We start from the raw sequence: 16165 nt of genomic DNA, 5'->3' as shown, positions 1-16165 counted from the left end.
TCTAGAAATACAAAGAACATACTGACTTCATATTATTCAGATTTCATTAACACTGGAATGTATTGTGTCAAATACAAGGAGAATGGACATTTCTGCATGAATAGACTTTAATGCTTCATGCAGCTTCCAATGTGCCATTCAAATCTGGTCCAGACTGTTGGAGACTCTCCAGAACAGATATTTGGGGCATAAAGAAAACACAGCTGAGAAAGTTGTGTGGTGTGAATGAAGATTTCATGGAACCCATAATAATAAATATAAATGTTAAGGTGGATTCCAAATTCACATTTGGAATGTATATTCATATATTAATATCCAAGTAGCTCATTTCTGTCCAAAAAATCTCACCTAAATGAGGGTTTTCTATTGCATAAGAATTCACTATACCACATGTAATTCATACAATCAAAATAAATATATCATCTGCTTCTAAAGTATATTTAAGTTTTAACCCCACAATTTGCAACATTCCATTCTTACCACATTATGTTACAACCAATACCACACATTTCGGTATAACTTTCTATTGTAAATAATTTTTTTAAGTGATACTTATTTAATATTTAAGGCAATGAATACTAACCAAATTAAATATTGCTTCAAAAATGGTATCATTTACAGTGTTGCTCATATAAGTACTATCACTTGCAAGTAGATTGATGATCAATGACTAAACTATAGATAGGGAAATGATCACTGGATATAACCATATTATTCTGAATGTGGATATGACAATTAAGCAAGATGCACATTACATCCAATATAACATGTTGCAACAATTACTAGAAAACATCTTACTAATTAAGTCTTCCCTAAATTGTTGCTAAATGTATATTTAGGGGTAAGTTTAATGTAATCTCACATCTTGAGTCCAAAAAGAAACTCCTGTTGATCTTCGTTTTTCTCTTGGCCGCCGTCTTTCTCTTACTGATTTTGTTTGTGATTTATCTTCTTCCTTTTCTTCTTCTTTCTTGTCTGCTTCTGCATAAGTAGTAAATGTTATTGATTTAAAGAAGTTCTGAAAGCATTCTGATATAACATATAATACTCTATTGCAGTTCCTGAAACCAAGACACTTAGCATCCAATTTTATAAAAGAATTCTTAAATGTTTTTGATAAAGAATATATAGTTTTTGATATCCCATTATTCTCATTATTTAATGTTCTTCATTTCAGCCAATTCTATCTTCACCTCAGTGTAATAATATAGTCTTAGAAATCAAAGTCTAACGTATTTGCATACATTATGACATTTACAAACACAAATTCATTAAAGCATCCAGAGCACACTTATTTAGATAAGTATTTGTTTAGCCAGAAGCATCAAGATTTAGCGTGCAACAGACTCTTTGGAGGAAGATCTGCATTTAAGCTAGTTAGATCTGCTTACTTTTGTATGCATTTTTCACAACATAATAAAGATCCACTGGTAAAATTAGATTTAAGATAATAACAAAATCAAATCTTAACTTTCAAACTGCTTGTTCAGCTTCAAAATGCTTTTATTAACTTGTACAATAATTATTAAGCATGGCTGCACAAAGCACATTACATTCCTTTGCTATCATGCATTTTATAAGTGTCTTTACCCTTGAATTAACTTAAGAAATGATAAACATCCAGGTACTTGTTTATTTCAGTGTTCCGGTCTTCAGGGCTGAAAGATGAATCTACATTAAGGCGATACAATACTTAGCTTCAGCCTCAGTCTAAAATGCTTTAAAAATAAAAAAGTTCCCACCATTACTCTGAATTAAAATTTAACGCCTATGGCACTTGATGGAAACTAAGAATAAATTTAAATTTCATCTATTGGATGCAATTAAAAATATTTTTTGAAATGAAAAAAAAAAGTATCCTAGGCTGTAATGATGCAAGAAGTTTTCTATCTGCTTTATTAGTTATTCATTAACCTCTCTGATAATCTTTTGAAGGACAGTTATTTTATTGGCAGTGAAAATAAAGTGCAAAAAGGAAATCAGAGAAAATTTACCTCTCTCATTTTCTTTTGCTGCACTTCTTGAGTAAGCAGAAGTTATACCTATAATGCTGTTTGGTCTATTCAGTTGGCTTGAAGAATTAGAAGAGGTGGCTACTGAAGAAGTTGATGAAGCAGTTGAAGATGTAGTTCTATAACGATGATATGGCTTGTCAATAAGAAAAAATCAACATCAGTTTTGAAATGTCAGAATAGGCACGCTTATCAAAACCATTCTCATACTGTTTCAGAATCACCATAACACTTATTCACACATTTTTAAAAAATGAAATACCTCCTCTAAGGTTCGTGCATATCTTTGCCTGAAATCATCATCTCTAGTTTCTGATTCTTTCTTTTCCTCCTGTTTTTCTTTGTCTTGTTTTTCTTTGTCTTCCTTTTCTTTTTCTTCATTTTCTTGTTCTCTAGTTCGTGTAGCACGACTTCTACCAATTGTTTTTTCAGCTTCCTGGAGATCAGTTAACGTTACACCCTATAAAAGAATAATCTCCAATGTTAACATATTGCCATTATCCTATTTTGATTTTCAAGCACTATTATGCAGCTTTCCAGAGATTCCAGGGATTGATCTCTCTCAGATATAACTACTAGAGTCCTTGATGCTCTCTGAGCTTGGTTGTTTGCTTGCAGATATTTCATTACTGCGAAGTAACATCAGTGCTGATTATGTTACCTAGTCAGGTAGTGAAACATCTATGTTGACTCCACAGTTCAACCCTGAGCTACGTGTGTGTGTTTGTGTGTGTTTGTTTATTTAGCAAACTTTATCACTGCCCATCTCCCTCCCAAGGAGGGACTCTGGGCAGTTTACAATAAAAACCAAGTTAAAATCAGAACAGTTACAAATACAATAAATACTAAACTAAGGTATGATGGAATCTAGATGGCTGAAAGTTCTTATCAGTCCATGAGTGTAATAGGTCCATCAAAAGTCACTCGAGGGCACTAGCTATCTCCAGGTATAGCTGTTCTCCCTCCCATTCCAAGCCTGCTGGCAAAACCAGGTCTTTAGTCTTCTTCGAAAGTCCAGGAGTGAAGGGGCCTGTCTCACCTCTGGGGTAAGGATATTCCAAAGGGCGGGAGCTACTGCAGAGAAGGCATGCTTCCGGGACTCCGCTAGATGGAATTCTTTTACAGATGGGGTCTGCAACATGCCCTCCCTGCATGACCGGGTGGGGCAGGTCGATGTAATAGGGATGAAACAGTCCCTCAGATATCCTGGTCCCATGCCATGTAGGGCTTTAAAGGTGATAACCAACACCTTGAATTGGACCCGGAAGCAGACTGGAACCCAGTGCAGCTCACGCAACAAAACTGTGACATGTGCAAACCTTGGGACACCCAAGATTGTCCGCACAGCCTCATTCTGCACCATTTGTAGCTTCCGGATATTCTTCAAGGATAGCCCCATGTAGAGTGCATTACAGTAGTCTATATGGGAGATGACCAGGGCATGAGTGACTGTTCGAAGGGCCTCTCGGTCCAGGAAAGGGTGTAACTGGCACACAACACGAAGTTGCACAAAGGCCCTCCTGGCCACGACTGCCACCTGTTTTTGAGCAGGAGTCGTGAGCCCAGGAGGACCCACAATTTACGCACCGGGTCTGTCTGGGGCAGTGCAACCCCATCCCCCATCCAGCACTAAAGATGACAATTGCCCAGAACCTGAGGAGCCATTAATCCACAGCCACTCCATCTTACTAGGGTTCAGTCCAAGTCTGTTGTTCCCCATCCAGGCCCCCACAGCCCCCAGGTACCTGGAGAGGGTGGTCACATCACTTACTTCACCCGGGATGGAGATATATAACTGAGTATCATCTGCATATTGATGATACCTCATCCCATGGTGACGGATGATCTCACCCAGAGGTTTCATGTAGATGTTAAATAGGAGAGGAGAGAGTACCGAACCCTGCGGCACCCCACAAAGGAGGGGCCAAGGATCCGACCTCTCGCTCCCTATCAACACTGATTGGGACCAGCCCTGGAGGAAGGAGGTGAACCAGCGTAAAAACTACGCTGCCCACTCCCAACTCCCTGAGCCGACCCAAAAGGATACCATGGAAAGCCGCTGAGAGGTCAAGAAGAGCAAGGATGGATGCACTGCCTCCATCCCGCTCCCACCAGAGGTCATCCATAAGTGCAACTAATGCCATTTCCGTTCCATATCCGGGCCTGAAACCTGACTGAAAGGGGTCTAGATAATCTGTTTCATCCAGGATTCTCTGGAGCTGCAGCGCCACCACTTTCTCAACCACCTTCCCCAAAAAGGGAAAGTGGGAGACTGGATGAAAGTTGTCCAGTCCACTAGGGTCCAGCGATGGTTTCTTGAGGAGGGGGCATACCAGCGCCTCCTTAAAGGCCCCTCTCTCAAGGATGCATTCACCATCACCTGGACCCAACCACACATCACCTCCTGAGCTGCCTTCACCAGCCAGGAGGGGCATGGATCTGATTGGCAAGTGGTGGCATTTACAGTCCAGAGGATCCTGTCCACTTCCCTGGGCTCAACAGGATCAAACCATTCCCAGATAACCGGGTAAGAACATACCCTGGGCATCTCCACAGACCCTGCCTCATGCTCAGAGTCCAACTTGGAATGAATCTGAGTGATTTTATCCTGCAGATGCCCAGAAAACTCCTCAACTCAGCGCTGTAGATGGATCTCCAAATCCCTTTTCCCCAAAAGGGATCAGGTAATTTTAAACAGGCGGCATTCCGCAGATGCAATAAGAGCAGAGAAATACTCTTACCGCCACAAGGTAGGCCTTAATCGGGGCTCTAGCTTGTGTTTGGTCAGATTCGGTCTTTGTCTTCCTCCAGCGGTGCTCTAGGCATCTCTTAATCCGCTTCAGAACCCTCAGCTCCTCCGTAAACCACGGGGAATGTCAGGTTCAATGGGATGAGAAAGGCCGCATAGGTGTAATCCTGTCCAAGGCCCCGGCTGCCTCCCTATTCCAGGCAGCCGCCAGACCTCTGCTAGACTGTGCAGCAGATCCTCGGGTATAACCCCCAGCTCCCTCTGAAACCCTGCTGGGTCCATTAGTGGCCAGGGGTGGACCAACCGAATGGATCCTGCCTCCCTGTGTAGGGGGGCAGCATAGGACAATCTCAGGCTCACCAGGGTGTGTTCTGACCAAGACAAAGGGGAAAGATGTACTACATCCCTCAGATCACGTTGCCACTGCTCCGACAAGAAAACTATATCCGGGGTGAGGCCACTGTCCCTAGTTGGGTCCCGAATAATCTGAATCAGGTCCATGGCCGCCATGGTGGTCATGAACTCCCGAGCTGCCTCCGAGGCCCGTCCCAGGGATGGCAGATTGAAGCCCCCCATAACCGTAAGTTTGGGGAACTCCACCGCCAACCCTGAGCAGCTCAGGCAGGGAGGCTACTACGCAGCAGGGAGGCTGGTACAGTAGTAACACCCCCAACTGTTCCTGGGTACCCAACTTGAAAAACAGGGTCTCACAGCTGGTCACTTGTGCCCACCAGAGATTCCTGGATGACAACAGCCACCCCTCCTCCCCTGCCCTGAAGTCTCGGCTAGTGCCATACTCGAAACCCAGCCGGGCACATCTCCGCAAGAGGAACACCTCCTTCCGGGCCCAGCCAGGTTTCAGTAATGCAGCCAGGTCAGCCCCGTCCTCCGCAATCAAGTAGCAGATGAGGGGGGCCTTGTTGTTAACTGACCTATATCCTCTTCTATTGGAATAAACACTAGAAGCGCCTATAGTGCATAAAAATTAAGGATACACATTTGTGAAAAACAGTAGAACGTCATTTACAGTAAAAGATTAAAATCCTTTTCTTTTTATGTATTAACATAATTCATAATTATTCACAATTTTACGCTAATCATATATTTTGTGCACAGGTATTTATAGTCAAATTCAAAGAAATCCCTCCTGCTCCAAATTTCATTATGGCATGTTCCCTAAGCAAATATAGATGGGCCTTTTCCAGAGCCTGCTTTGATGCCTTCCCTTCAGCACTGCTGGCAGGAAGATTTCACAGGACTCCTTATTCACAGAGACTTTGCCCTTGTGGTTTCAGGGAGACAGAAACTCTTGCCCATGTCCTCATTGGTGTCCTTTTATGATGATCATGCTTTGATCATCTCTAAATTTGAGGCTCATACCAATAGATTTTATGTTTATTACTTTTTAAGGGATGCTAATTCTACACTCACACCCAAGGTGGCCAAATATTTGTATCAAGTCATACAATTGTGCAAAACTTTTAATTAGGTATGTGGTTTCACTGTTTTATTGTTTTCCTTTTTTCCTCTGATAACAAATTGTTATACTAAACTATTTTTCTTTTTCTATTCTAAAGGCTGGTCAAAGACCGTAATAAAGATATTTGATTGGATTTGATTATGGCATGCCTTTTTTTTTAATCACAGCAGTACTAGCCAATTTCAGTCTTTCAACTCTCTTTTATTTTGCAAATGCATCCTTTCCTGTAATTGGGTAAAATCTCAGCAACAACTCCTTGAATGTGGCTAGTGAAATTAAGACAAAGTTTAGGAAAAAGATGATAAAATTTCAGTAAAATAAAAATGTGCTTAATACAGTAAGCCAAACAGGACATTTGTGGATCACTGTAAAAGGCCATCACTTCTTTATATAATCATATATTTTGGCGGGATCTAAAAAAATACAAAGCACAAAATACCACCAGTTTTTTAGATGGTAATAAGATGCCCAAAGATTGCTGTACCTGTGTGGATCTTCTGGATTGCCTCGCTTGCCTTGATCTAGCCTTTCTTTGGGATTCAGATTCTTCATCCCGAACTGGAGTGAGGTATGACCTGGAATGAAATATCTGCTAGCTAATATTCTGGACAAAATGATTGAACTTTTGGATAACACAGGAAAAAAAACCCTTGATATTCTTGGTTAAATAATGCTAAGATCGCAACAGCCTGTGTTGAATTTCTAATTCAAGAGACAAGAGGATGTTTGCATGATAATTAACATATGCTTAGCTGATCTTAATAATCATTTTGAATTCTCAAGTTAATATGCAGCACTGATTTGATGCTATCCTGAAATGTTACTTTAATTTTATACAGCTGGTAAATCTCTTCTTTTCTATTTTTCTATTCTATTTTCTATTTGCTTCTGCATTTCTATTTGGTAGTGTTTTTAAATAAACAATCAATCAATCAATCTTCACCTATAAAGGGTTAATAAATTCTTCTCATTAATATTCTTCTCAATAATCTATACATAAAGAAAGGCTATGACAATGGAAATACTAAATGCTACACATTGTGTTAAATTTAAAATTTGCAAGGAACTACAGAAAGAACAAACCTCTCATAACATGCATCTTATGTGAGGAAAGTATAATATATTTGTACAGTGGCTTGAATGTATATTTAGCAAGAAGCTAAATTACTCTTATCAATCTGCATATGAGAAGTAATATTTGCACAACTTTTACACACCTGCGTCTCTCCCTGACTTCTGAAGATGACACAGTACCAGTAGTAGTTGTAGTCAAGGCAGCTGTAGTAACCCCAGTATTTACAACTGATGGTGCAACAGGAACAGTCAGTGCTGTAGAAACATTGTCTTTGTCTTTCTCAGTACTATCCTCAGCCCATAAACGATTTGAGGTACTACAGGATCCCAGCAACAACAGAAAAAGAGAAGGGAAAATGGCTAAACCATAAAAGCAGTTTACTAAGAGTGTAGTACAAAGGAATGATTTTTTTTACTTTTTTAAAAATATGCAAGCTTGCTAAAGCTCTGTTTTAAAATGGTTCCAGGTGAGTTTACTAGGTTATCTTTTCACCTTATTCCTCAAGTACTGATTTTATTATTATGTATAGCTATTATTTAATGTGAATATCTGGATTTTGAGCCAACGTGCATATGGATTGGATGTGATAGACAGATAGATAATTACTGTCATACACCAGAGCAACTTAAAAGTAAAATGATAAAATGATGCACTGAAATCTAAACATAATATGGCTAAAATAATACGCCCAAACAAATGTCAAATTATATTAACATACAGTAATACTTGGATTTACTCTACTTGAAGCAATATTTATGTTTATCATCTCCACTGAGAGAATCTAGATAGACTACCTGAAATTTCCACTTCTTGATCAGTGAATAGGAGATTGGTAGATATCCTCAGTCTTATCTAAATACTGTATCATAATTGGATACATACCCACCCACCCATCTCCCACATAACAGTATAAAAGAGGCAAAACAGCAGTACCTGACCCATAGTTTTGATTTCCCCCTCAACACATGCACATAGTCATGAGGGCCTCTCTCCAATTACATCTACCCATCCTGTCAGGTCCAGCAGGAGGAGCATGCTCTGGGTTCCACTGGCCAGGGAGTGTCATCTGGCGGGGCCCAGGAAGAGAGCCTTTTCTGTCATGGCTCCTGCCCTTTGGAACATCATCCCCCCGAAAATCAGATTGGCTTCGACCTTGCTGGCTTCTCATAAGGCCCTGAAAACATGGTTTTGCCATCAGATGTGGGGACCTGGAAATGGGGCAGAGCCTGTGCAGTGGCTGTATTGAGTGTTACTGATGGATATGAGAACACCTCTGTTATGGATTTTGTTGGATGGCTTTTTAAAAATATTTTTATTGTTCTTAAATTGTAATCATTGTATTGTTTTGGTATTTTTATATTTTTAATTGTTTGTGAGCCACCCAGAGTCATATATATGAGATGGGCAGCTAAATAAATGGATTGATTAAATACACACAATTTTTTAGGAATGTCGCTCTCCAAAAAAACAGATGGGGGGATTACAGTGGGTCAATGTAAAAACTTTTTTCTGATCTTTCTGGGATAAAGTAAGGTGGAAGCTGGCAGAAATCATTTTGGAGATCAATATCTCTGGCAACATAATTGAATAATGATTTGGCTTGTACAAAACCTACGGAAATCAGTGCATTAAGTCCACAATACCTTAAGGTACAACTAAGTGATTTCCACCAAGAAAACAGGAATTTATCTTAGAGTCAAAGCACCATTACAACTTGAGTTGAAAATTAATTTAAGTCAATAGTTAATATCTATTACTGGTCTCGAGTTTTAATTGATGCCATTTAAGTCTTAGACCAAAGGACTGAGTTTGGGACTCATCGTAGAACCAGAAATACATACCATAAAAATGTTGACTGAACATCTCTCACAGATCTATGTCCTACAGGCACATTTTTGAAAGCCAGTAAATAGATGTGCTATTACTCTTGTCTCAAATGCTTTTAATCCACCTGGTATATAATTATAGCTTTCATATGTAAAATGCTAAAGATGGTGGCCACACTCTTTTTATATGTAAAAAAGAAAAATCTACAGCCAGCACAAAACTGCACGCCCAGTATCTTATGCACAAAAAGCCCACAGTGGATGAAGTAAAAAGCACATCAATCTCACCTGCTTTGCATGGTTGATGTCGCTGAACCTGTTGTGGCCTTTGCAGCAGTGCTTGCACTAGAAAGCAGATTTTTCTGAAGACCAGTCAGAGAGGTAATGGTTGATATGGATGTAATATTTGGAATACTAGAGCTAATCAAGTCATCTTGTCTTCTACCAAAGGAACCACTACCAAATAAAATTTAAAAAATTGTAATATACAAAAAGAAACAACATATTCTTACATGAAGATTTCTTGATCCATCCTGACCAAACCCCAATTAAACTCACTAAAGGATAGGGAAAAGAAGGATCATTATAATACATGAATACTACTTTTCCACCTTCCAGATATGATTACAAAGCCTTAAAACCAAGTAAAACAACATGCTTGTATATATGCATGGAATATTACGGCATATTTATCAAATGGCATGATGTAATTATTAATACTAGTTTTATATATTTAATAATAACTTTAATTACTACTCTGCAGGTAAAAGTCAAAAAATGAAATTCCATTAAAAATAATTTTTTAAGAAACCCAAAATGAGTACTTTTTCCCAGGTTATGAAGGAATAAAAATTATAAAACAAACTCATTAGTGAAGAATTGATACATCTCTAGAACAGTCATATCAATGAAGGGTAATCCTGCTGCTATTGTTGCTTCAAAGACAGTAACAGGAAAGCCAATACTCTTACATCCATCCATCCATCCAACTTGTATAGCCACCCATCTCACAAGAAGTGACTCTGATGTAATATTTACTTTATTACATCATGGAAGACCATGTAAAACAACAACAACAGGGAATTACATAAAGTGCTCCTATCAGCTTTGTAGTTATTAATATCAAAAGACAGACAACTCGAAATTTAACATGATTCCCCGCAAAAGGAAAAGCAGATAGAAAAAAAATTACAAACACAGAGAAACATCTTAGAGAATAATAACCACCCCCCTCAACACCTCATATGTGAATATACTCATGCCAAAAGATGGGGGGTAAGACCAAAGTCAGTTTTCCTGTCAGGCAACTACAGGAAACACTGCAATAATGAAATAATTGTCATTTTTCATTTATGGAAAACTATTCTTTTTATATATTCAATATATAATATGTTGAATATATTGAAATATACTGAAACATTTAAATGATGCTGTTCTTTAAATTTCTCTTTGAAATAAAATTATACTCAAAAACCAAGCACCCACTATACAGCTCAAAGAAAAAAGGTTAACATTCTTTTACACTCTTACTTTTTCCAAATCTTTCTGGAAAATTCGCAAAATCCTCATATCATAAAGTCTTAGTTATTTACCTTTTCTGATAGCTTGAATTTAGTGATGAAGTTCCTTCATTTGAGATATTTTTCTTTGCATCTTCTTCCCATTTTCTTCTAGTATAAGAACCACTACCACGTATTATACTGGCTGAAGAATCCCTATTTTCTTTCTCTTCAATATCAGATGTACTGGCCAGCCGTCTTGGTATTGTAGGTGTGACATATGCAAGTCTAGTTGTTTTTGTATCTTTCTCCTGTAAGGAATTTTTTAAAATAACAGTTCACTTTAGCACAAACAATTTAAAGTTTTAGTTTTTAAAAAAGCTATTTCCACAATGTAGTGGTTCTGTAAGTACACACATTCCTGATACGTTTATTCCATTTTAAATTTACCATTTCCTTCAATCAATTTGAGCACAGAAGAGCATTTGAATAATATAGTGCAGAAATAAAGAAATTTAAATATTTTCCTGCTTTCTTATTTTCTTTGAAACAAGAGAACTTGAAGAAAAAATCTAAAATCAAACTAAGGGCTTCATGAAATTAATCTAAGTATCTTGTGTTCTACCTCTAAAGTATCATCATCACCTGGCCATGCTCTAGATTCTAGATCAAATAATCAAGTCAGACTTTATGCACCAGAATTAATGAATACAAGTTTGACATCAGGTCTCAAAATTAGGACAAAATAATATCAGAGTATTTCAACCTCCCAAAACACTCAGTTAAAGATCTTCAAAGTAATTATTTTGGAACAAAGAAACTTCAACAGCACAACTGAGTGAGAAACTGCTGGTCTCACATACTTTAAAAAGTTTCAGACTATCTCAGAAAGTCTCAATAAAAACAATGAGTTTTTAACATATTACAACAATTAATTGATAAGGTATTTGTAATCTGCATCTGCATAACCACTCTATCTTCTACTTCCTTTCCCCTAACACATCCTAATTTAAATGCTATATCACTTTAACTACTCCATGCATCTGATGAAGTGAGCTGTAGTGTAGAAAAGCGTACAACTTTTTATAAAATTTGTTAATCTGAAAAGGTGCTACCAGACTCCTTCTGATTTATACTTTAAAATACTTACAAAATTAAAACCTAGAAAGCTAATTAGTTGCTAAACCTGAACTAAAGTACAGAAAGGACAATAACCAGAGAATTGCAGAGAATTACTTTCCCACCACAAGGTGTTAGGGCAGTAGAAATATTCTGCACCCTCAAATTGCTGAAGAAGACTGTTTTACTACACTGAAAGAAAGCAGTTAAAACCTTGTATGCATAATAATCACAGACTGATGATACCTGGGGGAGGGATGGAAGAGATGCCATAATCTTTCTGCAAGACACTTGTTTGAATATACTAGACAAGAACCAAAGAAAGATACATAGAAAGACACTTGAAACCCTGCTCCTCACTGAGATTTCATGTGTTCCAAACCAACTTTATAATTCATACGGGTAAAGACCTTAATCCATAAACTACGGACATGAGAATCTGGTTCGTATTTTCAGTCTGGTTGTCATTCAAACATGTACCATTCTGGTCAGAGCTCACTACCAGAAATAACTTAATTAAGCAACAACTTAATTATGTTGTGCATTTTGGAGGAAAAAAGTTACCTTGTCTTTGTTGTCTAATGTAGAGGACAATCTAGGGCTTGAAGCTGAACGCATAACACCCGTTGAATCTTTTTCTTTCTGAGTTTCTTTGCTAGCTGTAATCTCTGCCAGAGCCCCATAACTGCCAGTCTTTCGAAGACCTAATCTCCAAGAAGCAGGGGACTCATCTTTACGTTCTTCGTCTTTGGGAGAAACCTTAGTTGAAGTTGGAAACTGGAAAACACAGAGTTGCTTTTGTATAAGCATGCTTCCAAGCATCCACCGTGCAATCAAACGTTTAAGAAAGGACATGCAGAGACCAGAATACAAGAAATTCTAGAATCTCAACAGCAATAAAGAATGCTTTTGCTATGTTCACTGACATGGATACATAAACCAGGGAAATAGCACCATCCTGCTTAATTACATGGTGACCAACTTTGATGCCAAACGAAAGAATATTTGGGACAACATAAAGTTTCTTTGTTACAGAATGAAGGTATGATATCAACCACACAATAGGCATTTTGAGAACAGGAGTTCAGGCTAGCAACTCTGTTTTCTACTTTGTGGGGTTTGTGAAGGTTAGAAGTCTACCTTGCTCAAAACACATTTATCCAACATGGATGCTATATCTAAAGAATGTAGCAATGAATCCACTAGTACTTATAAAACCTAAAAAATGCAAAAATAAACATTACAGATGACTTCATCAGAGGGTCAAACACAGCAACTATGTGAAGCATGGTTCAAAGTTACATGAAGTTTGTTTCCATATAGATTGTTTGGAAACTAATTTTAGCAAGCCTCCTTAAAAAACATCTCTTAAAAACATGCTGCTGCCCAGGATGCTGTCTTCCTCAAAGGAATACTTCCAAAAGAATGCCTAATAATGAAAAACATATTATCTTCAAAAGTATGATTTTGTTAGTACCACTTGTCCTCCCTCCAAAATGAAAGGCAGTGTTCTTTCCTAGCCAATCAGAAGCAATGAAAAAGTTTCATGATTAAACTATAACTAAGAAGATGCTGGGTTTCTTGTGTGCAATAATACTGCAATATTGGCTGAATTCATATATTGCACTAAGATGTGACTATGATTTTCATAGTTTGTTAGGAAGTCATTTTGGTCTGGTTTGCACACAGTGCTAAACACTAAACCATGAATATGGCTTTGCATAATGTGTGAATCCACTATTTCTGGTAGCACATGGAGTAATCTGTTTGGTGTTTTACTTTCTAACAAAAGCATTTATTTAATTTGAGACTATGGTAAATAAGGTGGGGATGAATGGAAACAATGTTTCTTCTGTCAAAGTTCAAGAATTTTGCTTAGGGTCTACAAACAGGTCACAGAAGACACATTCTAATTTTCAATAATTTTAATTCTAGAATTCCATGCTTCATGGGATATTTTCAATAGTAGTTTCCCTATATATTTTATATTTCTGGAGAAGAAGAAAAAAGCCTCACACCATTTCCTGAGCAAGTTAAAACTCCAAATAACGAATTATTTTTTCCAAAGGTTAGCTTTAAATGTTACACTATGAATACACACTTGCAATGATGCAAAAACAACAGTTTAAAATCATGCAATTACAGTGCCAGCATTTGAATTGACAGTTGTTATTTGGTAACCTGGAAAAAGAAGCTAAACATACAAAGCCCTCACCAGAGACTTTCCACCTTTACTTGGCACAAGAACTATGCCAGTTCTACGTAAGCCCTGCCTCCATGATGCAGGATCTACAGAGTCCGCCACAGGTATGACAGGAGGAAGAAAGTCATACTAAAGCCAATTGGGACAAGACACACAAAAGAGATATAAAGATTGAACCAAAAAAAAAAAAAAAAAGTAGTGTTTGCTTTAAAAGGCTACATGAATTTCTACCCTATTTATTTTTCACAAAAGTGCAGTACACTCTTTGTTTTTTAAGTTTATTCCACAAAAAATCCCTAATGATTATAGAATTAAAAATACATTAAAATGTTGATGTAAAGATTCACAAAAGCTTCACAAAAGCTGATGGAGGACCCCCAAACATTCAGGGAAAGAAAATAAAGAAGAGGAATAGTAGGAGGAGAAGAAAGGGAAGGGAGAAAAAAAGCATTTACAAATAAAGGAAAGTCAGAAGGAAAAGAGTTGTAGAAGAAAATTGATTCAGAGGCACGTACTTTCTTTCACACTAAGGATCACCGCTACCTTGATGAAGTTCACAGCAGCGTGGATAAAAGTTCCATTAGTATTGCAACTGGATGTGGAAATAGTTGAAACCTACTGCTTATTAAGTATCAGCTGACATAACTGGTGCTTCTTCATATTCACATAATATGTAGCGAAGTACAAATGTGCTATGTTCTGAATCTAAAGCCAAAAGAGGCTTCAGCTTCAGGATATCATGTATCAGCAACCCTTTAAGGAATACCCAATACTATGCTTCCCAGGAAAATAAGCATTTGATGTAAGAAAGTGACAAAATGGTGTGACTAAGTTTCAGAAAACTACACAGTATTTGGATGAAAGACTATCAAGGAAATCCAAGGATTGTAGGTTAGGGGAAACTGAAAAAATATTCCAGGAGAAGGAAATAGTAAACATTTCTTTATTATTGCCAGTAAAACTATACAACACAGTTCACATCAGTGGTCCAGCTCAATTGGTAGTGTTTAAGGTTTTGTGGGTTTTTTTTTTACAATTGGTAAGTAATTAAAATGCTTGCTCTACAACATACAAGCAACACAAAAGCTACATATTTGTGTGTAGCAAAAGTATGTGAACCACTAGGATTATCAGTTCATTTTATTATTTATTTATTATTCAAATTTTGTTACCGACCATCTCCCCCAAAAGAAGGACTACATTTGTAGGAGGAAATCAGAGTCAGGTGTTTCAATCAACAGGATGATAATCAGGTGTGAGTGTGGGAGGACCTGCCTTATTTAAAGAACAGAACTCTGGGTATTCACTATCAAAGTCTGATCTTCACAACACAGTTATGTGGAAGTGTCATGGCTTGAACAAGGGATTTCTGAGAACCTCCAAAAACAGTTGTTAATGCTCTCCAAGCTGGAAAAGGTTACAGAACTACAGTGTTTCCAAAGAGTTTGGAGTCCAACAGTCCACTGCCAGGTAGATCATGTACAAATGGAGGCAATTCAACACCACTGTAATCCTCCCCAGGAGTGGTTGAACAACCAAGATCACACCAAGAGCAAGGCAGGTCTCAAGGAACCCCAGGAATTAAAGGCCTCTCTTACACTGGAATACATCAGTATTCGTGAGATCATCAGGAGAACACCGAACAATGGTGTGCATGGCAGGATTGCAAGGTAAAAGCCACTACTCTGCAAAAAACACATGGGTGCCCATCTACACTTTGTGAAATACCACATGGATGAGCCAAAAGGCTACTGGAAGAAAGTTATGTGGATGTATGAGACCAAAATAGAACTTTTTTGCTTGAATGAAAAGTGTTATGTTTGATGGAAGGCAAACCACTGCTTCCAGCATAAAAACCTTATTCCATGTGTGAAACATGGTGGGGGCAGTATCATTGTTTGGGCCTGTTTTGCTGCCTCTGGACCAGTACGGCTTGCCATCACTGAGGGAACTGTGAATTCTGAATTGTACCAGAAAATTCTACAAGAAAATGTCAGGGTAACTGTCTGTGAACTGAAGCTTAAGAGAAAGCGGGTCATGCAGCAAGACAATGACCCAAACATACAAGTCATATGACCAAAGAATCGTTAAAGCAGAAGAAGGTTAATGTTTTGGAATGGCCCAGTCAAATTCTTGAACTTAATACTATAGAAATGTTGTGGAAGGAACTGAAGCAGGCAGTTCAGTGAGGAAGCCCACCAC

General features: G+C 38.0%; 1 protein-coding gene across 3 annotated transcripts in view; it reads right to left on the bottom strand.

Annotated features, from left to right (window-relative positions):
- Positions 1–16165, bottom strand: part of PPP1R12A (protein phosphatase 1 regulatory subunit 12A) — a 131889-nt gene that overhangs the window by 18210 nt on the left and 97514 nt on the right. For all 3 annotated transcript variants that reach the window (XM_063309003.1, XM_063309004.1, XM_063309002.1), the window contains exons 10-17: positions 12325–12537; positions 10735–10952; positions 9431–9598; positions 7459–7632; positions 6726–6816; positions 2275–2472; positions 1995–2148; positions 863–981 (exon numbers count right to left, since the gene is read on the bottom strand). In XM_063309003.1, coding sequence (XP_063165073.1) covers positions 863–981; positions 1995–2148; positions 2275–2472; positions 6726–6816; positions 7459–7632; positions 9431–9598; positions 10735–10952; positions 12325–12537 — 1335 coding nt within the window. The remainder of the gene's footprint in view (positions 1–862; positions 982–1994; positions 2149–2274; positions 2473–6725; positions 6817–7458; positions 7633–9430; positions 9599–10734; positions 10953–12324; positions 12538–16165) is intronic.

Source organism: Candoia aspera, chromosome 7, assembly GCF_035149785.1.
Source record: "Candoia aspera isolate rCanAsp1 chromosome 7, rCanAsp1.hap2, whole genome shotgun sequence".
Classification (NCBI taxonomy): domain Eukaryota; kingdom Metazoa; phylum Chordata; class Lepidosauria; order Squamata; family Boidae; genus Candoia; species Candoia aspera.
The sequence above is the reverse complement of the archived record's forward strand: the minus strand, read 5'-3'. Positions and strand labels throughout refer to the sequence as shown.